Source organism: Anopheles aquasalis, chromosome 2, assembly GCF_943734665.1.
Source record: "Anopheles aquasalis chromosome 2, idAnoAquaMG_Q_19, whole genome shotgun sequence".
In the NCBI taxonomy this organism is placed as follows: Eukaryota; Metazoa; Arthropoda; class Insecta; order Diptera; family Culicidae; genus Anopheles; species Anopheles aquasalis.
The window spans coordinates 69,981,691-70,003,146 of NC_064877.1; the positions used below are offsets into that span (position 1 = coordinate 69,981,691).

The 21,456-nt window shown below is 49.4% G+C and overlaps 5 protein-coding genes across 6 annotated transcripts; 1 reads left to right on the forward strand and 4 right to left on the reverse strand.

Moving 5' to 3' along the window:
* Positions 1-2,012: 2,012 nt before the first annotated feature.
* On the reverse strand, positions 2,013-5,160 carry LOC126580415 (GATOR complex protein MIOS). Its single transcript, XM_050243903.1, has 5 exons — positions 4,896-5,160; positions 4,631-4,813; positions 4,414-4,554; positions 4,231-4,350; positions 2,013-4,165 (listed from the first exon to the last, which is right to left on the reverse strand). Exons 1-5 carry the CDS (start codon positions 5,020-5,022, stop codon positions 2,160-2,162), a joined length of 2,577 nt encoding a protein of 858 aa, XP_050099860.1. The 5' UTR covers positions 5,023-5,160; the 3' UTR covers positions 2,013-2,159.
* An 815-nt stretch (positions 5,161-5,975) lies between these two features.
* On the reverse strand, positions 5,976-9,375 carry LOC126570835 (endoplasmic reticulum junction formation protein lunapark-B). 2 transcript variants are annotated; one of them, XM_050228872.1, is made up of 6 exons: positions 9,080-9,375; positions 8,804-8,876; positions 7,834-8,063; positions 7,165-7,757; positions 6,843-7,094; positions 5,976-6,769 (listed from the first exon to the last, which is right to left on the reverse strand). In XM_050228872.1, exons 2-6 carry the CDS (start codon positions 8,828-8,830, stop codon positions 6,555-6,557), a joined length of 1,317 nt encoding a protein of 438 aa, XP_050084829.1. In that variant the 5' UTR covers positions 8,831-8,876; positions 9,080-9,375; the 3' UTR covers positions 5,976-6,554. The 2 variants fall into 2 exon arrangements, with proteins under 2 accessions (XP_050084829.1, XP_050084830.1); XM_050228873.1 differs by having other exon boundaries at positions 9,047-9,375.
* Positions 9,376-10,026: 651 nt separating this feature from the next.
* LOC126576846 (fibrinogen C domain-containing protein 1-like) lies at positions 10,027-11,184 on the forward strand. Its single transcript, XM_050238151.1, has 2 exons — positions 10,027-10,038; positions 10,486-11,184. Exons 1-2 carry the CDS (start codon positions 10,027-10,029, stop codon positions 11,182-11,184), a joined length of 711 nt encoding a protein of 236 aa, XP_050094108.1.
* Positions 11,185-11,513: 329 nt separating this feature from the next.
* LOC126569338 (angiotensin-converting enzyme-like) lies at positions 11,514-13,957 on the reverse strand. The gene is made up of 5 exons (XM_050226348.1): positions 13,796-13,957; positions 12,315-13,685; positions 11,942-12,225; positions 11,732-11,882; positions 11,514-11,670 (listed from the first exon to the last, which is right to left on the reverse strand). The coding sequence occupies exons 1-5, from the start codon at positions 13,871-13,873 to the stop codon at positions 11,521-11,523; spliced, it is 2,034 nt and encodes a 677-aa protein (XP_050082305.1). The 5' UTR covers positions 13,874-13,957; the 3' UTR covers positions 11,514-11,520.
* Positions 13,958-16,295: 2,338 nt separating this feature from the next.
* Positions 16,296-20,875, reverse strand: LOC126576857 (17-beta-hydroxysteroid dehydrogenase 13-like). The gene is made up of 5 exons (XM_050238162.1): positions 20,837-20,875; positions 19,066-19,839; positions 16,742-16,998; positions 16,563-16,676; positions 16,296-16,490 (listed from the first exon to the last, which is right to left on the reverse strand). Exons 1-5 carry the CDS (start codon positions 20,873-20,875, stop codon positions 16,409-16,411), a joined length of 1,266 nt encoding a protein of 421 aa, XP_050094119.1. The 3' UTR covers positions 16,296-16,408.
* Positions 20,876-21,456: the final 581 nt, after the last annotated feature.

Here is a 21,456-nt window from a genome sequence, read left to right on the forward strand (position 1 = left end):
CCGCGGACAGTTTCTGGGGCCCCCGGGAAAAAATGCGAACATTGTTCTGCGTTCCAGGAAAACCAAAGAATGGAGCCGGATTGTCGGATGAAATCGTAAATCATCGTCTAAAGTGCAGTCTAATCGAAAGCAACGTGAAGCAATCGTCTCTTAGATAGCCTTTGGTTTTATGTGCTCCCTTCTGGCTGGCCGCTTTATGACGCCATTTTGGTTATTTTCGCGCCGACCGCGCACACCATTCAAGCTCACCCAGCTCGCTGAAGCAGGAGGTGGAGGTCACACGGCCAAAGGCTTTCCATTAACACAGGCGAACGATAAGGATTAATTTAATTTTTCCATACTTTAAAACCGGCATAAAGATAAACAACACACTTACTCGTACCGCTCTCGTACGCTCTGTTCGTTCGTTCGTCCGGACCGGTTGGCGGGATTGTGTATGCGATGGCCAGAGGTTTGGGGGCAGTCTTGCGAGACACGTCTCGGTACACACTCCTTTAATTTCTTCTCGGAACAACATAAACCGGACCGTGCGGACCGACCGCCCAATCCCCGGGCCCGTGAGCCTGTGTCGAACGAAATGTCGGCGTAATTACGTTAATGGTCGAGCGAGCCGTCATAATATCGCCATTTGCATCAAACCCGTTCCCGGCCCCAGCCCGGTCCCTGTAGCGGTCAAGGTGCCGGGGCAGCGTGGTTCATGAAATTGTAAAATGAATCCCTCCCTGCTCTGCTCCCTTGGGAACCTGTGCCGATAATGGGGACAGTCCGAAGACGTGCCGAGAGAACGAGTTGCTGCACGGGTGGAAAGCACTCCGGAACCCTCCGGAGTGGAGCTGGCTCCTCCAAAATGACGCCATTTTTGCAAGGTTTCCGCTCTCGAGAACGCTAATGAATGAATGATTCATTTCGATTAATTACGAGAACGATCTCGTTCTTGAGCGGCAGGTTCGTCGGGATTTTCTGCACGAGAGGATCGAATCGAAGTCATCATACACCGGCCTGAATACCGGTACAAGGCTACAGCCATGATTAACCGGTTCCGGAACGCGAGTGCAACTGATTTAACGTGCTGTATACTTCCTGTCGCGTTTCCTTCCACCACTCCCAACCCCGCAATCCATCTTGAAAGGCAGATAATCTTTAGAAAACCAGATAATCTTTATGAAATGGTATCGTGGTGTCAGGATACTTGCAGCAAAGGAGAAAGTTTTCCTTTCTATATTCTAATGCAAAATGCAAATCAGGGACAAAATGTGGCAACAACTTTAAAAACTATTTATTTTTTCAATAAGTGGTTGAAAAACGTCACTTTATTTGATTATTATGCGTAAACCATAAGTAAGTCAATCAATTAGTATTAGTAAATAGTCCGTGCATTTTCGCATCTTCATCAATTCGTACAAATGATATGATATTGCCAAAGCGTTTGCTTTCCAGGTCCCTATGGTCACTACCACTAGTTACAATTGCGTGGGTAGTGCAAGTGCCTCTGACGATTCAAAACAGATTTATTCGATGAAAAGATTACTTTCAATAAAACATTTGCAGTAAAACTCCATCACTTCACGATCTTACCGCGTGCTTTACGACATACCCGGTAGAGAATGACCGTTCGAAGGGGTACCAATGTATTATCTTCATTGTTTTTATTGCTTTTTAATGGATTTTGTTGTAATTTTGAAACAAAAACACGTTGTCAATGCTCTTAAACCCAACGAAGGGTTAAAATTGTTTGCGTTTGCAAATGATTTCAAGCAAAATGGTTTCAAGCAAATCTTGCGTTTCACTCTCGCGCGTGAGAGCGAGCGAGAAGGAGAAAAAAGGTGGAGCTAACAAATCAAAATGGCGGCGCTGCTCGCTGATTGGTCGGCTGTGACGTCACGGGCGAAAATGGCTGGCGAAAAATTGTGTCGACTTTGTCGTCTTGAATTTTCCGGAGTCGTTAAGAAATGCACCGGAACTGTTGAGTAAGTTCAGTCCTTTTATGCAAATTAGAACTCAATTTTGCACCGGTGAGTTTGGTTTATTGCTTCTTGCGGTTAACAAAACTTGTACCATAAAATCAAGCACATCATTCGTAGTTCCTTCCCTCGTAGGAACCATTTAGTAGCCAGCGTACGACCGGTCACCGTTTTCTAGAACAACGTCGACAGCTGGTGTCAGGAAAGGCAGTCCTTCTCGTGCCGTGGAAACTGGGGCATCGGCAGGTCCTTGGCGAAGCACTTGCAATTGCACGACGTCACCGGGCACTCGGTGTTTTGGTTGAACCACTCGGTCAGATGTTCGGTATGGCCACCGTGGCGGCACGTCTGGCACCAGCTGAACCACTTGGAGAACGGTTTCGACTGCCAACCGATCTGGCCCTGCATTGCCTGGCTCTGCGAGATGGCCGCCATCGTCGTGCCCATGTGCAGCAGACACAGGGCACATCGGGGCAGTGGTTTGCGGCAGTGCGGACAGGAGGATAGCTTGTGCATGCTCGTAGCATTACCGCGTAGCCGGGCGTCCTCTTGCAGCGCCATCGACACATTTTTGCCACAGAAATTGCACAACAGAAACACGGATCGGGAGCTGCGTGGCGGTGTCCGTATGCCACCGAGCGTAATGTCTAGCAGAGCCCGTTGCTCCCACAGTCCCCAGACATCGAGCATATCGCGATAGGTTGCCACCCAGTGCTGCACCCGATAGTCGCCGAGGTACTCCGAGGTGAGGAACCGGGCTGCGATCAGTGCGACCGTTTGTACGTCTTCCGTGCGATCGAGATGACTTTGCAGCAGATTGATCCCATCGTTCGAGGCACCCGTTAACAGCAATCCGTTCAGATCACCCGTCTCGATACAGTTCGCGACCATGCCCTTGGTGTACTCGGCCAGCTTGACGTCCGACAGGAAGTTACAGGCGAACGCCATCCGATCGCTCAGGGAAATCTGCGTCTCGTTCGTCACCGTCTCGAAGCCTTCCTTTTCGTGGGCCAGAAACGAAAACATACACCTCAGATAAGGGTCGTCGATCTGGGTACGAGCTGCACCACACTGTTTGCGCCACAGTTCCGAGCGCTCGGCCGAAAAGCCGGACAGTGCGATGGCAGCAACGCGTAGCAACGAGCTAGGATCGGCTGCCTGATCCTGTGCCCCTCGGCCGAGGATATCGATGGCCAAGCGGACACGAAAATGAAAGCAAGCCAACAGTGCCGCCCTGGTGTATTCACGCTTCGCACAAAGCTCGTCCAAGAACGCGGTCAGGGTCGCTTCTTTATCGCGCTCGAAACTCCATCCACATAGCAGCTGGGCCTGATCGCGCTGTTCGCTCCGATAGACCACCAACCCACTGCACATGCTAAAATCGATCCACTTTGTGTTGACCGGTTCGGACGGATCCATCGGTGGACCATCCGGTGTGGCACTGCTGACACCGAGGATGGACTTTAATCCCTGCCTCCGGTCAGCCTTCACCAGGTGGCCCAACATACGCCATACCGATTGCAGCCCATCGTTCTTCTCTACCAAATCACCATTGCGCTGTAGCTCCGACATCAGCCCGTAGTTCTTTAGCGCCCGATGGTGCATCGTTTCCGCAATGTCCTCTTCACTGCTGTCCATGTTCCACTGGTTCAGCGAATCGGTTGGCGTGGAGGAACGCGTTGGAGTGGCAAACTGACGCAGATCGTTCCCATTGTTACCGAACAGATTGTTGTTGTTATCCCACGAGACGGCCACACGCTGTGGGATGCGATAGTCACAGATTGTGCCCACGCTCGATAGTGCCAGCATTCGCTCGAGATCGTACGGATGCCAGGAGAGGTGTGACATCGAGGGGATGCGACTCGTCGTGAGTGTGGTGGCCGTCGTTTGGAACGGAGACACGAAACGTTTCACCGAATGCGGTTCACCACCGTCCATCTCCGTGCCGGGCCAATGCAGATCGATCAGATTGATTAGCGGTGAGTCACGCTGAAGCGTGGACAACACTGACGATCGTGTCGGGCACCAAGCGAGTTGGCTAATGTTCTTCTGCATCTGTATCTGGCTGATTGGTTTCTCGAGCGAACGGAGATCCCACAGGGTGATTATGTTCTCCACGTAGCTGGCCAAATAGCGTCCGTTGGGTGCCACGCAAACACCATTCACTGTGCGCGTATTGGCCACCGTTGTGATTGGAGGGTTTTCTGCAAAAATCAATTAATAAATCATTCACTCGTGTTGCCACTTTCAGTGTCCATCCATGACTTACGTCGGAAATCCATCATCTTAATGTACTTATGGCTCATGCCGGCAATCAACACCTGTGGGAAGGTTTTGTCCCAACAGACGGAATGTGCCGTCTCGGACAATCCAATCATGCTCACGATCGCTGCAAATAACGAAATCGTGAGTGTCTTCGCCCCCGAGGCCTGAGAGACCGATAGCATCTTACACGATTGATTCGGGACACCACGCTCCGTGTCCCAAATGGTGATGCAGTTGTCCGATCGATTCCGGTCGTGGCCCATCGCAAGGAAGTTTGGCTCCAGTTCACTCCACGCGATGCACATACATGCTCGCGATACTCGGGGTGCTGCATGGAAGCGAGAGCAAAAACAGGCATTAAAATTCCTTAATTCCGACGGCGACCTCTTCTATTGACTGCTCACTGAATTCCACATTATTTTCGGCGGCAAAGTTGCAAAGGGCCACCTTCCCATTGGGTAATCCGGCAGCAAAGTAAATGTCGCCTCCACCGTGATAAGACGGAGCGACCGTGCGGACAAACTGATACCGCGTCTCGAAGGCGATAAGGGAAGCTGTGCTGTTTTTCGAGATGTCCAGGTTGATATCTGCCGGAGAACGTGGGGAACGTGATGAGAAAAGTTCCGGCCATCAGCGCAGTTGCCGAATCAGCCACGCCACAAAACTTACTTGACTTTTCTCCATGATCGACGACGTCGTGCCTAACCTGATAAAGGTTGATCTCTGAGCTGGCGGCCGTGAGGAAGCGGTCCGTGTATTTTGGGAACCAGTGGAGTTCAACGACCGTTTGGCTCATGCTGCGGATTTCTTTTTAGCTTTTCAACAACAGGATCCAACTTGCGGGTATCCTGCCACCGAAAGAACGTAAATTCCTCTTCAATGAGGAGCTTCCTTGGTCTTCGCAAGCTACTTTCAAGATGTAGGCCTCTGCTATCTTAGGGGCCAGATGAAAGTTGAACCGATTTGGGATGGTATTCGTAAACTTAGTTGCTGAACCTTGCCGGTATGCTGGCTGAAAGGAAAATTCGATCGTTAGTACAACAGATTCTTGCAGTAACAGGAACCTTTCTACTTGCCGGTGCGGTTTTCGATGGTTTCCTTTGTAGACCACACGGATCTCTGCCGCAGATTTCAGTGCTCTCTACAGTTGATTGTGAGTCGGTTGATTGGTTTCCACGGCGTACCAAAAGGATTTAGAATCATGTTACGCGGTCTCAGATTCGTTGTGTTTTGTATCTTCCGCGTTGCGGTTCTCCCAGTTTTTCACACTATTCCGACCCATCAACGGGAACAACGGAGGGAGCTGGGAAACGACTTGAATTCACTCTTATCACCTTTATCGTGATGTTGTTCTTTGGCCGATGTGTCCTTCTGGTTGATGATGATGGAAGTTCCGGCGAGGGTTGAGCAGCCGCGCCTCTCTGGCACTCCGGGCCGGAGCACTTGATGAAGGTTCTCCGGGTGGGTTGCTCCTGCCGATTGTTCCTTTCCAGTTCCGGCGAGGGAGTGAAGATTGTTATCCGGTTCTGGCTGGAAGCGATAGCGGTATGAAGTCCTTTCGTGTTGAGGTTGTTGTTTTGGTTTTGACGGCCGCCATACCCAGATAGCCGCCGCTGACACCTCGTACCCATCATCCGCGAATGCTCAACGTTGTCGTAACTTTTCAAACTCCGGACAGGAAATCCGTTTTCCAATTTCCACCTTCGAATTGCATTTTCCGTGTTAATTACCCCCGATAAACACACAGTATATTGCGAAAATTTCAATTTCTTTTATTGCGTTCTCTTACAATAAGTACTGCTATAATTACAACAAGAGCTAAGAACCTTCAACAAACGAGTCTTTTCCTGCCTTTTCTTTTTACACTCTCCAGCTGCACTCGGCTCATTCGTCACAAAAAGATCCATTCGATTTAAAAAGTAGTTAAACGGGCAGAAAATTCGAACGCTATCCCTTCTTGACCATTTTCACTATCAGGCACGTTAAAGTTGGCAAAAGGTTTGAGTTCAAATTGATTCCGAGTCTCGGCAGCGTGCACCCACCCTGGCCTGGCAGCCGTTACGATGAGCCTTGATGATCCCTACCCTGACTAGCTAAAGCAACGCCTAAATGCAATCATCGGTGTGTCTGACTTTGAAAGCGGTTTTGTGAAGAGAACTGGCCCATGCGGCCCATGCGTGCCCAGCGAATGTCGCGAGTGCTATCCATCTAATCTTTTCCCCTTTTCCAGCCGAAGAGTGCAATGTCGAGTGACGAAATCCTTTACACAGCTTATCATCCGAAGAGACCATCTGACGAGTTTTACATGAGAGCGTATAAATAGAAAATTCAGTCCACTTTTTTCGAGCCCACGGTCTCTGGTCTGGTTGGCACTTCCGGTTCTGGCGCGTTTTCTCTTGGTGCCTGTGGCTTAGCGGCACTGTCACTATCGCTGTCCGGCTGATCGATCCCCTGCTGCTCACTCTCATCGCCCACTTCGGCCGTTGATAATCCCGTCTGCAGTTGCCGCGCTTCCGCGTTTTGAAGCTCCAACTCAGACTCAACTGATGCGAAACCAAGGGAAAGAGAACGTCGATTGAAGGTAAACTTCCTTTCAAACAGTACTCCATTACTTACCGGGTCCTTCCTCTCCGACGCCCGGACTACGGCGGGATTCGCCAGACTGTGAGGAGTCGGAAGAAGCATCCTCTTCCTCCTCTTCTCCTTCGGAGCCGTCGCTTGAGGCGGGCTTCTGCTGAAGCTTATCAAGTTCATGCTGCTCCGAGGAAAGCCGAGGTGCCAAGGGACGTTGCTTTTTCGCCGGATTAAACACGCCACAGAACGCACACCGGAAGGCCGTAAACTCGTACTCTTCTTTCAGCGCCATACCTGCGAAAGGAGAAGGACAACCCCATTAGCGCACCGATACATAGGACGCGGATCTAAGCAGACTGCCTACCGTTGTGCATAAAGCATTCGCTACAAATCATCGCGAACCGGTTGGTGGGCCCATCGCCAACCAGATAGTCCACCATCTTCTCCACGACACTCTTCTCGTTGTGGTTGATGATTGGGAACGGTGTCCGACGGTAGGCTCCGGGCTGCCTTCCTGGGAACGGTTGTTGCACCGAAGGTCGTGGCATAAAATTCCCCGGGGCAGTCCGTGGCGTTTGCATCGGGTTCATCGACGGACGGATCATCTGCGGAGTCATTGGCGTACCCATCGGTCTCCCGGCTGTCGGTGGAGAAGGCTGTCTTTGAATCGCGCCAGCTGGTGTACCCGGTGGACGCGGAGATGGCATTCCGACGGGCATTGGCTTCGGTGCCGGTGAGCGCAGCGCGTTCAACGATGCATTGAAGGCCTGCGTCTGGAGCCGGTGTGACTTTTCACCGAACTTGTCCAGAATCTCGACCGCCACCTTGTACGTTTCCTTTTCCATCACCTTTTCGAGAATTTTCTTCTTCTCCGCACGTAGATCCTTCAGTTTGTTCGAGTTTAAACGCACCTTGCGCTCGTAGTGCCATGCCAGTACTCGTTTCACAATGAAAATTCTACAAAAAAAAAAAAACAAGAAACATCATAAGTCATTGGGTAGGTTCTTGTGCCGCAGAGCTGGTTCCGTCTTACATGATCGGACAGATGAGGAGTGGAACCGAGTGTACGATTCGTTCGTTCCATGTTGGCGGGAAGAAGGCAAAGTAAAACACTAGCGAGGCGACAACATATAGCACGATCGATGTGACCAAGAATCGGCCCACGAAACGTTTCCGCCGTGCCTGCGTGCTGATCGTGTATGCCTCGAGGTCTTTTATCTTCTCCTCCAATCCTTCGAGTATCTGTAAAGTCGTTTTCTCTTTCTACAAGAAAGAAAGCACGATAGAAAAGTGAACAAGAGTTAAAGAAAACGAAAATGAACTATAATTACGCTGGGCGTCGGAAGGAAGCATTTATTGCTTTGCTTTTTCCATCATTTGGACGCTTCACTGACTTCAGCGACGTCGTTCGCGCGCACCAACGAGAGAGACTTGGCAAGGCATACAGGTTTGAACTTTTACCGTTTCGAGCGAGCGATTGGTCTTTTTGTTTTGGCGATTTCCCGTTGATCACGTTGGTGTAACCGCTAATGGAACCACCGAGCACCGCTCATCCAAGAGGCCAATCTAATTGAATATTTATGTTTCCCTGCTGCTGCTGCTGCTGCTACTGCTGCACTTCGTGCGTTCACTTCGCACCAAACGCTGGTGCCATTTACCTATTCCGATACACGCATGCCATTTACTCGACTGCAAATGGAAGATTTGTTGTTCGCGAGTAGTTCAAGGTGACCACAGCAAGGCACCTGGTCCGGATTCTGATCACGACAAAGGCACAAACCGGACCAAAGCAGATGACGGACATAAAGGTGCCGCGTCATGAGCGTCGTCTTTCCGTTTGGGGGGTTTTTGATGCTCGTGCCAAGGTGCCAAAGTACAACCCATAAATCCTTCGGGCTTGTTCGGACGGTGCGAAAGTTATCCTTATCGTTGCGCACCACACAACCGCCTCTGTGTGCGTCATGGTGCCTCGATATGATAAAGGTTCGTGAGCCCATACTTACCCGAAATCTTGAAATAATGACCCCCATCGTGTCAAGCGGGAAACTGGTCGGATCTCTCCTGCGTTGATGGTTACTGTAAAGGAACGGAAAGCGCGCGGTTCGTACGTTAATAACGATCAACATCAAATCCTCCGGTCCAAGCGGAGCTATATTTAAAATCCATGATGGATTTCAAGTGCCGAAACCATCGGCCGTTGTGTCTTTTAGCGAAACCTTGCCAAAAATAGACCGAAGGATGCCCACCGCCTAGCGCCGATCACTCGATGATCTTCTTACTGATTTTGAGAGCGTTGCTGGCCGAGCTGGTGTTCGAGGTTCCCTGGCGTTTGCGGTGCTCCTTTTGCATCACCTATCCAGGAGGCGACCGGAATCGGCTTTGATAGCGGTCGCGGTGGTTTTTCCCCTTGGCGGCACACAACTTTCCCGCGAACAAGATCCTCGTCGGAATAGGCCACGGGCACACGGGTGAAGTCCTAGAACGGATCACGCAAGGATTTTCACGAGCGCATCGCTTTTTCCAAAAACGTCTTGTCCACGCCGCACGAAAATTGTTTTGATCCAAGCATGGTCCCCACTAGACCACGGCTCGTACAAAGTTGGAGTGGAATCGAAAACTGGCGAACTAATTTGAACGCGCGTTTTACGCCAGACTTCTCAAGAATCGACGCAGATTAAAGTGGAAACCACCGAAAACCAAGAAGTTTTCCGCACACAATTTTACATTTTCCCAATTTTAGCACTTTAGCATTTTCTGCCAAGGTAGTTTCGTTGCCGTTAGAGTGCTGTACTTTCCACCCATTTTCCGGTCAGCACCAAAAAATTTACGGAAAATATAATTACTAAACGGGTCAGTTACTAAATTAGAACAAATACAAAAATTAAAGAAAATCTCTATAACGAGAGATGAACCCAAAAGCATCGTGATCTGAATAGCAGATGACCTGCAACGACATTAATCTCACTGGAGTCACACAGCCATGATGATTGATTAATCACCATCATGCGTGTGATCAGACGTGCAAACGGATTAATCGCAAATGACTCATATGCATTGATTCAAATTTGGCGAACTGCCCAGCAAATTCGTATCCACGGCGAGTTAAGCATTTATCCAGATGCGGAAGCAGTATAAAACATTGTCGGAGATCGTATCGGGTCACCATTCTGATTTGACCTCTGAAGTGCTGCATTTAGTTTAGTGAAGAACAGTTTGCTGTGTAATCATGAGGATAAGTGTTTGTTTTTTACTAACTTGTGTGATTATTTGGGTGAAAGCAGGTGATCAATGTGCTGATGAAACAGTATCCGTTGACACTGTGGCAGTTTCGGGACGTGTGGCACAGTTAATACTTGAAAAGTTGAATTATCTTCAGAATAAATTTCTGGAACTACAGTATGAGTTGCACGAACATCGAGAGAAGAGTGCCCAGAATCAAGCGACACTGGAGAAAACGTTCGTTGACTTTCTTTGGTCCTTACATCGACTCGAAGGAGACGTTGGGCGTAATTTCACGGTGCTCCAGGATCGATCGTGGCAGATCCTTGTCCAACAGACAGCGTGTGCCAGTCATGATGCGTTGCGAGAGAAACTCTTCGATTTGATCCCCAATCAATACCAATCAGTCATCGATTTGGAGCCAACGTTGTTCTCTGAGAATTCCTCTTTCAAATTACCGAAGAAGGATTGTGTAACAGCAGCAACTGAAGTGAGCTCTTCTCCAATGATCACAACAACACCCAAGATTGAACCACCCTATTCATCGTGCAAGGATTTAGTATCAAATGTGTCAGGAATCTATCTGATCCGTGTCAAGAACGAAAGTGAACCGTTTCCTGCGTATTGCGAGCAGGAGAAGTTTGGTGGAGGCTGGCTAGTATTCCAGTACCGATACGATGGATCGGTAGATTTTTATCGTAATTGGACTGAATTCAAGAATGGCTTTGGAGATTTAAAAAAAGAGTTTTGGTTGGGGCTGGAAAAATTGCACCAACTAACGTCGATCCGTCCGTATGAATTGATAGTGGAAGTGAAAGACTTTAACAGCACTTATAAATATGCTCGGTTCGACAGGTTTGAGATCGGAAGCGAAAGCGAGCAGTATAGCCTCAAAACCCTCGGAAAGTATAGTGGTACCGCTGGTGACTCGTTGGCAAATCAGAAGGGGATGAAATTTACGACCAAAGATCGCGATAATGATCAATACCACACCAATTGCGCTGTAGATTATGAGGGCGCCTGGTGGCACAAAGGTTGTCATCAGTCACATTTGAATGGTCGATATCTTAACGTTAACGGTGATACATCAACTAGCTGGTACTACTTCAATACTGATCGCCGAGGAATGAGCTATACAAGAATGATGATTCGCCCTGTAAAATAAAAAAATACGCGAAATTCGATGTGACACAAAAAATAACGGACACCAAACACACAGATGTATCCAACTATCGATAAATAAAAGTGTATTTTTTTGCAAGCAACCTCAGTCAAAGTCATGGTTATAACATATTACTTGCAGAACACTAACAAATAGGTTGAGAGACAATCTTACACTCAAAAAAAAAATCATCCATCCATGGAAAAAGGTTCTTCGAATCTCTCTCGTTATACCGTCATCGTTTAATTGGATATTCCATTTAGCATTTTTCCAGTTGCGGCTGTATTTACACTTTATTTCATTAAAATCACACACAAATTATTTGTTGGTAAAATTACTCTACATTCTAGGGGCTACAATTAATCCTCCCAGCATCACTGAAAGCATTGTCCAGCTTGTAAACCATGTTGCCGCCGAGCTATGTCCATTCCTTCCCATCAGTGGTTGAAAGAGCGCTACATCCTCCATGCGCGAACTCCATCCTATGATCTGCAAACCAACCGTTCACTATTAGTACCAGCACTGGATCATCCAAAAACAACGCACCAACCTCTTCATCCCTGTTCTGGGCTTCGAGCCAGGCCTCCAGCGGTCGGAAAAACTCCAGCAGCGGATCTACCGACAATCGAGACGTCTTTCCTCGGGTAAGAAGTTTGATGAGCTGGGCAGCCGTCAGGGAAGCCCCTTGTTGCATGACGTCACTATATTCAGAGATGAATTAGAAATCACCAGCCAACGCGTGTAGTACAGGTCTACGTACCTTAATATTCGGCCAGCTTCACGTGACCGATAAAAGTCACAAGTGTGCAACGGTCCGTAGTGGTTGGCAGCAAGGCATAGTTCGGAGAATATCTGAAACTGCAGCACGGTGGCGACGAAATACTTGATGTAATCCTGGTCCGATATCACGTGAAACTTGGCTCCGGCGTCGAAATGCTCGAATGCCCGCCCGGTCGGTGGTATCAACCCTTGGTATCGCAATCGCAGCTCCCACCAGCGAGCATTCATCCCAACAGGTCCCTTCTCGAACACGTACCAGCGCCACTGTAGAAATAAGATGCAGGATGATTAGGAGGATGTCACCGAATCTATCGCACTGTCTTTTCCGCTCATTCAAACCTCCCCTTTCCTACCTTCTCCAGTGCTATGCTAAATGCCATAAATGGTAGCTTATCCAGCGCCAAATTGAGTAGATACTCGATGTTGATCACCGTATTACCGTTCGCCACCGTGATGGAGCTGCTGAGCAGCCCTATTTTCTGTAAATGTGCCGGCCCGCCAACACTGAGCGCTACCGCATCCGCCAAGGCCTCGTGGAACGCTGGATTCGGTCCTTCCCGATACAGGAACGGTTGGCTCCCGTACTTCATGTAGTACTGGATGTGTGTCATCTCGTGATGAGCATTGACAAAGTCGTCCAACGAAACCTGTGTGCACTGCTTGATGCGGAAGTCCACCTTGTTGCAGAAATCCCACGCCGACGCACTGCACTGCCCGGCACCGTCGGTCGCACTCTGCAACATCGAGTTGCGCCAGAACTCGGGTGCCATCGGTGGAAGCCCGATCGAGGTGAAAAACTCTTCCGCCGTTTGAAACATCTTCAACGGCGTGTAACCCTGGCGTACCATCTCTCCCGTTACATCGGGAGACTCCAGTGGTCCCGGTTTGATGATGTCCATGATGTGCCTCCAATTCTGACCCCACATATTACCCAGCAGATGTGCTGGTATCGGACCATCCCGTCGGACCACGTGCTCTCCATACTGTCGAACCAATCCTTTCCGCACAAAACTGAACAACTGCTTGTACAGCGGCTGCAGCTGACTCCAGAGATCGTTGACGGTGAAGAAAAACTCCTCATCCTCGTACACCGAGCGCATCTGCTCGCCAGCATCGTGGAAACCGTGCCGTTCGGCCGCCTGGTTCGCCAGATCCAGATAGCGCATGAACGTGTTCCTCACCGGTGGGCCCGTCTTCTCGTGCCACGCAATCCAGTAGTACCGCAGCTCCGGTTCCGAGCGGCTCGTCTCCATTATGCGCACCAGATCGGGCGTGATCTTCAGATCACAGTACCCACTGTATCCGGTCACGTAGTTGGTGCTTTTGTAGCCCGAAAATGTTCCTCCATCGCTGGACTCTTGCCCACGGTAGGGGCACACTTTGGCATTGTTGTAGTTATCCTTTAGCAGGGCCAGAACGTGCTGCAGCTCGGTGTGCTTATCGTCGCCCAAACCACACCGCCCCTGTTGCACGATCCGTCCCAACTGGCGCCGGATGCTGGTGTCTACGATGCGCGAGGAATCGAATGCCACCGCTCGGCGCCAGGTAATGCATTCAAACTTAGCGGCCAGATTTTGCTGTTCCCGCATTCGACGCTTGTTGAAGTCGGTGGCATTGGTGGAGAAGCGCCACTCAGCGTTTGCCACCCGGTTACACATCTCTGCCGCCTCACGATCAAACTCACGCAGAAACTGTATCGCTTCGGCCACATTATCATTGCTGGTCTACGATCGCGAGGAAGATAACGGAGAATATGTCGTGAATTACTTTCAATTCATGGCACCAATTTTCCCAACGGATTCACTTCTCACTCAGCACTCCGGCGAAGCTTTACCTCTGTGTAGCGAAGATCGCTGATCTGACCCTTCACTGCCACTGCCAGCAGAGTGCAGCAGAACAACACATGCACCATGGTTTCCGATGGGGGTTCACGAAAGGGGCGCACGCATCACTGATCACCACACCAAACCTAGAAAATACGACCGTATTCTAGACAGATCCCGTCCTCCACAACCTGGAACGTACCTCAGCTCAGCAAGCGATTAACGTGCGTCCAACGTTCGTCTTCTACCGAATCCAGTGCGTTACTGCGGTGGCCTGTGGTGGAGTCGTCAAACTATGAGCCCGTTCGTCAGAGTTAGAAGTGATTCTCTCGCCTCACCTCACCGGCCCTCCTATTGTGTTTTCATACCACCCAGCCAGCCAGCCAGCCGAGTGGCACAGTTCGTTGCCAAAGGGAGGCCTCTTACGGCAAAGTACATTTGATTACAACGGAGATGATTGCTTCGAAAACCACTCACTGTAACGACGGAAATGTGCGGCATACCGCGGTAGCGGATCCGTCGGATGTGCGCGAAGTCAAACTGTTTTCTACCGAAAAACACCGTCTTTGCATCGCCCGACACGCAGATGCGCCTACGGTCGCTGTTTGAGGTTGAGGCTGAGCCTCAAAATGGGATACCTCTTTCGGAGGGGAATGCGTAGTCACTGAGCCTTCTCCATTAACTCGGTTTTACGTCTTGTAATCTCTTTGTCCAAAACATGTAAGTGCAAACGCTGAACACTGTTGGAGGGGTTCAATTCCTGGCCATAATATTGACCCGAGAACAATTTTAGACTCGTTCCACATCGCAGAATGAAGGCACCATCAGAACGGTATTCACAATTTGGTTGTCGAGTAAATGTGTTTGAACTAACGTACTGTTCTACTCTAGTTTACCGGTTGGAGTGGAAACCACACTGGCAAACACCGTTTCTTTTCGTCGATTGTTCTACGCTTTTGTGTTTTGTAGCTGCGATTTAAATGTTCGAAGTCAAATTCCTGCATTTTTTCAACGCGGCCAGTACCATTCGGCTCATGTGTGTGGCGTAACGTTATTGTGCATCGAAAAACTGTAATTGTAACTTGAATGATCCGCAAATTCGCAGATCTTCCTCTTCCAGCAAAAACCTGTGATATCCATTCGCCCTTTCGCCTACACTCGCACTTGCATCAGGCCGATAAGATCAGGGGACGTCTTTGAAGTTCTCGGCGATGTGGCAGCCATCGCGGACGACAAACGTGCACAGAGCCTCTATTAGCAACGTCCGTATTCTAACCGCTAATCTGTGCGCATGCGGCGGTGTGCGCTCGAACAATGGATCAATTAGAGGAAGGGTTTTATTGCTTCTTTTCCACCTTTGCGGGAAATCTCTCGGTGACATCTTACGCTATTGACCTCATAAGCGACGAGTATGATTTTTGTGTCATATTGTACGCTTCAGCGCGGTCCAGGGCCTTGAGCGCACTTTGACACGCTCTTCTTCCTATTTTGTTCCATCTACGACATTAGCCGAGTGCGACAAATAGAATCGCAGGTCAGGGGTTTCATTATCATGATTTTTAGTTACAAAAAAAATCAAAAACATGTTGCGGCACACATTATAGAAATTGGAAACATGCTAATGTTTGCCCATGACAGCATATCTACTGAGTAGCAGGTACAACCCGAGACGATTCTTTAGAATGCCATTTAAATGTTTTTATTTTAAATTGTCCTTCGATTGGAACAGCTATTTTTGAGGTATTAATTTCTATGATTTTTTTTATGATTCTGTTGTTCCAATGACCGAGGGATGGTTTTGGGGTTGCTGTCGAATTGCCAAAAAGTCCTGATGGATACAATAGAATCTTCTGCTAGGTTTCTCAATTTGGTGAGCAATGAAACATAAAATAAAAAATCACTGCCTGCAGGAATATAGATCAACGTAGTGTACTACCTCGCACTTCTTGCAGCACTATCCTTTTGGGCCTGGAAAACATGGCATTAATTTTTTGCCTCCTGTTTTTTGTGATAAGATTCTATTCTTCGCCTTACCTCCTGTAGCTCTTTCTTTTTATAATATTTGATCTTCCAAGAAAGAGCTGTTTGCTGCTTAAAACATTGGTGTTCCTTGTACCATTCGTAGACGATCACGGAGTGCATGTAAAATCATAAATCACTTGCACACAGAAAGCTTCTTTGAACGCAAATACGGGACGATCCGTTTAAACCCGTTTGTATCTCAGCGAAATGGGAGGAAATGTTCACACGTGATCGCAACCGCAGCGATTCTGTTGTGCTTTGCGCAGAGCTTAGTTGGCGTGTTGTACAAGCGGCTCAACTTTCAGGCGTTAGGTAAAAGCTTAAATCATACATTTTTTTTACCACGCATCTACAAAATGTTCCTTTTTGTCTTGGTCCAATTTATGTAGGAACATAAAAATGTAATGAAAATGAGACAAACGATATCGTCTTAATAATAGACTTGCAAAATAATAAAAACGACGTGACAATATTTTTTCCATCCGTTTTTTATTGCTTGCCATACAAAAACAGGTACCATTTCCGTATGCTTCAAGCTACTAATTGGTTGATCTACTTTAATCGTTCTCTTTCCCGTGGACGCTGCAAACTCTTTCCAGCGATCACCTGTTTATCTTATCGTTGAGCTCATGCTCGCGCATAATATAATCTCTAACCAGCTGCTGTACTCGCACCGGGAATAACCTGTATTGAAGGACATTCTATCAGTAAAATATCCAACATTTGGTTAAAAACACTCGCCCTATTGCTACTTACAGCATGAATCGAGTGAATACGCCAAAAAGCCTGGGCACGGTAACGACGAAATCCTGCCGGAGGATTCCTTGCACGATTTCCTCAGCCGCCTTATCGACCGTCAACGCTTCGAACCTGAAAGAAAGACCGTTTTCAGCTATCAATCGACCAGCGGTAAGAAGTAAGAGAGCTGCACTTACCGTGGTTTTTGCAGAAACTCTACTACCTCTTTCCGCGTCGTCACGTAGTACGGATTGACGCACGTGGTTCGAACGTATCGCGACAAACCCTGAATTCGGAGCTGCTCCGTGAGGGAAGCCATAAAGCCCGACACGGCAAACTTGGTGGCCGAATAAACGACACCCCAAGGGAACGCATACATGCCGGACATTGATGAAACGCCGACGATGTGACCCTTCTTGCGCTTCACCATTCCATCCAGAAATACGCGGGTCATCTGTAAAGAGAAGAAGGCCCATCAATCTTTGTCCACTATCTCTCTTTCTCAACATCTCTGCATCAACGAAATGCATAAATTAGCTAAGCCTAAGATGGATACAGCCGAAGAAACCCTTTACTGATAAAAATGGAGTAACTGTGATCATACGGAGAATGCCTAAAATGTAAATTTCAATACAGCGGGCTGTGAAATCGGATGCATCAACCGTTATTCAATCAGCCGGAAAAGGGCTTTGCCTCGGGGGCAGAGATGTAGATAACCCTTCCAGTGGGGGAAGCTGATGCATACCGAGCACTAGGTAACACTAGGTCGCGATGGCTCACGCTGCTAATTAACTGTTTTACATCTAAGACTTATTAAGAAGTCCCAGCGGGGCCAACTATTTTCAAATCTACCAAATGCGTGGTTGGCGTTGAGTGATTGTCAAAAATACGCAAGGGCAATCCTATTTCTTGCATTAATACACACTTTGCCAGACAAATGGCAATCTATTAACGAGCTGCCCGCTGCAGAGCTGATTCGTGCATTCGTCTCGAGGCGCGAGGTGCAGATGCGTCATCATCAACCCGAAAGCCACGGGACGACCGATGATAAATGATGAAAATTCGTTTATTCGCTGACGATAATGCGATCCATTTCGACACACACCACACCGTCACTGATTCGCCGCCAGCCACACTGCTTGCTTGAAGGACGATCGAGAGGGCAAACGGCGTTGGCTGATGCCAATCTTCCTCGACGAACGTTCTCAGTGCCCAGTGCAAAGGCGATCGGTCCCATCGTTTGAGACTATTTATTTTTATTCCTCCGTTCAATTACTGTCTACTGCCCCGTCACAAGCATAAGAACAGCCACTCGAGTTGATCGAGAACGCTACATACAACCACCCCTTCATCATCATCCCCGAGGGATGTCGTACGGGAAATCCGATGGCCTATTAACGTAGGCCGAAGCAATCACAACAATGATGGTGCACTATCACACCACCACCACCATCGCCACCACCACCACGTACGGATGGTAAACTTTGCGTGACCTCGCCAACCACAACCACAACCTGTTCGATCATCCGACGTCACAAAAAGCCGGCTCAGAGAAGTGGAGGGTGGGGGGACAAAAAAGTGGCGAATATTGCTTGATAGGATCTCGTCGCGGAACACCTGATGAACGGTTGTAACACTCGGGGAATCGGAGATTGATTAAGTTTTGGATGCTGAGCACAAGTCACCGCCCGGTTGCCCAATCGATCACTTTGACTAATGCTTGCGCAACAATCCAACAAATGTTTATCACCCTTTTCGTAATCTTTGTCAAACCAAGTCACACCACAAGGAGGAGGTCCGTGAGTTTCGTGGTATGCGAATTAAGGAATCATTTTTTGATTAACAGATTTTCTGCTATTGTCTTGCGCTGCTCCTATTTTGCCCTGAGTGTGGGGTGCCCGTATGTTGTGACAGTTATGTTCCGTTTGGGGCATTTGACCCACATTTCGGTGGTGCTAAAATGCGTGGAGCATAAAAATCAAATCCAAACCATCATCGCACCAGCAGCATCGTTGCAAAAGCCACATCCGCGTCCCACCCGATCACTGATTCTATTTAACTATTCCGCTTTCGGGGGGGGGTTCGGAATGATCGACACAACCCGGCGGCTGATTACGGCCGGAATTCGTTTCCAAGGCAAATGTGTTACGCGCGAGATGCTGTAAACGGAGAGATCAGCGGTCTGGGAAATCGCACGATTCGCCTCCGATCGACTTTCGCTTTCGCAGTCTCCCATCCCGGGGGTGGGCTTTACGACCGGTACGCACTGCACCGCTTGATGCTATTAGATTGGCCCTCTCTCAGAGTGTGGTCGTTCTGCGACACGCCAGCGTCCAGATGGCGGTCAAACCAGGGCCAAACGGTGCTGTGTCGTCGTTTCAAGGAGATGCCAACGGCTGAACCACCTGAGCGGTCGCTACGTTTAGCATGTCCGCTTGTCCGCTACCCTGACCGTTCGGGGTGCACTAACACGCGCGCGCGCGCGCGAATCATTGCCGCTAAACGGCTGACGATTATTTACCCAAACGTGCGACTTGAGATTCACATCCATCACCGCGTTCTCCCGCTCGACGCTCGCTTCACCGACGAAGGCAAACAGTATGATTCCCGCGTTGTTGATGAGTACGTCGACCGGTCCGCAACCGTCACGCTCCATGCGCTCCGCCAGCTCCCGGCACTCCTCGTACCGGGACACGTCCACCCGGTACGCCCAGGCTTTCGTGGTGCCACCGCACCTTAGCTCGGCGCACGTGCGCTCGGCCGCCTCGAGATCGATATCGACCAGCACTAGGTGAGCACCGCGGGCCGCCAACAGGTGAGCCATCGCACGGCCCAACCCATTGCCACCGCCCGTGATGAGTACGAGCTGACCGCGCACATCCTTCTGACGCCGCGGGACCGCCATTGTGTAGATCTCGTACAGCAACGGCCCGAGCGCCAGTACGATCACTTTCACTAGATCAATCGCAATCAGAACGACGGTAAGGAGCGTCTCGAGGACGAGGAACAGTTTGTACTGCATGCCGGTGGGCGATTGTGGGGCGGCTGCTGGTGCTGCTGGCCGGTCAGTGATTGCCGTCACTCGGTTGTCGTCGTTGTCACCGGCGTCGTACCCTATCTCGCATCCCAGGCCAGCGGCGGTGGCCGACGGGGAGTTTAACGCGACGCAACCCGCGCTGTTCATCTTCGAGATCCACGTAAAGCACGATCCGATGCCGTTGAGGTCGCGATGAAGACTGAACGCGATAGCACGGCGGGCGAGCGAGCAAGCGTGCGATCGGTCCGATGACGCAGTCTGAGGCGCCGTTCGGAGAGCCGTGTACTTAGTCAGCAAGGGGGTGAGGAAGGGGAAGGGGGTTTGGGGATGCGAGCAATATTTCATCGTCATTGCGTTCCGGGGGGGGGAAGAGGCTGATGCGACGTGAAGTGGTCTTTGGCGGCTCTTGATCTCTTGTTTGACAGATCATCCCTGTCCACCACTCCGAGTACCGCCGCCGGCTGGAGTTGCCGGTCTCGTCACGAGGAAAGTCCATCAGCCAGTCAGCCTGCCTGCCCCGTTGACGTCGGTGCAAACACATTTGTGTTGGTTTGTGGTGTATTATTATTTTTTTGTTGTGCCTCTGTCTGCCGGTTTGCCATTTTTCGATGACCGTCCTTTTGTTTGGATCCTACCAAAGCCCGGAGTGCCGGGAGATTGATCGCGTGAGACTCACCCCGGGACGCGCGTCCGGACGCTCTATACACCGGATTCTCTTCAACCTTTTTCTGTTTGTTCTAGCGAGCGATCGTGGATCGTGGGTGAACTTATTTCAACTCGTCTCGTTTTCGAGAAATGTTTATTTTTAATCAGTCATTGTTGGTAGTATAAAATTTCACGCTTTTCTCTTTCTGCAACAGCGCACACAGGGGCGCGGTTGATGAGGTTAACCATCTCCTTACTGCAGACAGGCGTTACAATGCGTTTTAAGAAGTTTATTGGGGAGCAATTCATAGAAATGGGATTTATAGTGTCGACACTGTAAAGGGGAAACTTGCCCCCGTTACGTTCCGTTCGATTCCGTTTCCGTTTTCACTGTTGAAATGCTCACTAAACAAAGCAAAGACAATCGGTGCCCTCGTGCAACAGACCGTCACCCCCTGACGTTGAGCATATTTGCATCAAATGTTGATATGCTAATTGTGGTGACGACTGATTATGCTGTCTAGGGCCCCCGGGCGGGGATACCCACGGTTTGGTTGCCTGGTGACGCGCTCGGTTTCTGCGTCACATCCCACAGCCGAACCTTATTTACCGAATGCTCGGAAACGGTAGCTGGTATTACAAATTTCATAGTCAGTGGGCCAGCCAACCAATTTCGGGGAGCTTTGGGAGCCCTGCCTCGGCTCTGCTCAACTAATTAGCATGGTGGCCCTGTTTTCGCGCGACAATCGATCCGTTTCTTTTTGTTGGTTTGTTTGATTTTGCTTTTTCCCTTAGCGAGTTGAACAAACGATCATTTAATGATTTGTTTGAGCATCCGACGGGGTGCGTGTGCGATTTGGTGTCACTCGACAGACAGCTCGCTGATCGCGATCGCGTTGGTCTCCTTTCGCACGCACACGTCATCTCTCTGCCATCGCCACGTTTTGGCCACCATTCTCGCCTCTCCTTTTCCTTAAATTCGTGGTCAACTATGGATCAGGTGTTACGGTGTTCGGTTTAACTCTGCTGCGAACTCTGAAAACAAAAAACCACAAACCAGCTTTTACCTCATGTTTATTCCGCGCGAATGGTATTAGACGTACCAGCGCAATAGCATTAAAGAGCTGCTCATCAGATGGATATTAAATTAAAGTTCCGAATGTACAAACTGTGGATTTAAGATGAAAGTTAAGCAATGGATTCGCCAATGGGAATTTCTGAGGATCAAGG

Coding starts and splice junctions, on each gene's coding strand:
- LOC126580415 (XM_050243903.1), bottom strand. CDS start 5,022: ATGAGCCAAACGGTCGTTGAACTCCACTGGTTCCCAAAATACACGGAC. Junction 4,814..4,895: donor CGATCATGGAGAAAAGTCAA/GTAAGTTTTGTG, acceptor GTTCTCCGGCAG/ATATCAACCTGGACATCTCG. Junction 4,166..4,230: donor TAAGATGATGGATTTCCGAC/GTAAGTCATGGA, acceptor TGATTTTTGCAG/AAAACCCTCCAATCACAACG.
- LOC126570835 (XM_050228872.1), bottom strand. CDS start 8,830: ATGGGGGTCATTATTTCAAGATTTCGG. Junction 8,064..8,803: donor TCATTATTTCAAGATTTCGG/GTAAGTATGGGC, acceptor TCTTTCTTGTAG/AAAGAGAAAACGACTTTACA. Junction 7,758..7,833: donor CTCCTCATCTGTCCGATCAT/GTAAGACGGAAC, acceptor TTTTTTTTGTAG/AATTTTCATTGTGAAACGAG.
- LOC126569338 (XM_050226348.1), bottom strand. CDS start 13,873: ATGGTGCATGTGTTGTTCTGCTGCACTCTGCTGGCAGTGGCAGTGAAG. Junction 13,686..13,795: donor GCGATCTTCGCTACACAGAG/GTAAAGCTTCGC, acceptor TCGCGATCGTAG/ACCAGCAATGATAATGTGGC. Junction 11,671..11,731: donor CCCAGAACAGGGATGAAGAG/GTTGGTGCGTTG, acceptor GTTGGTTTGCAG/ATCATAGGATGGAGTTCGCG.
- LOC126576857 (XM_050238162.1), bottom strand. CDS start 20,875: ATGAAATTTGTAATACCAGCTACCGTTTCCGAGCATTCG. Junction 19,840..20,836: donor CTACCGTTTCCGAGCATTCG/GTAAATAAGGTT, acceptor ACGGCGCCTCAG/ACTGCGTCATCGGACCGATC. Junction 16,491..16,562: donor GTATTCACTCGATTCATGCT/GTAAGTAGCAAT, acceptor CCTTCAATACAG/GTTATTCCCGGTGCGAGTAC.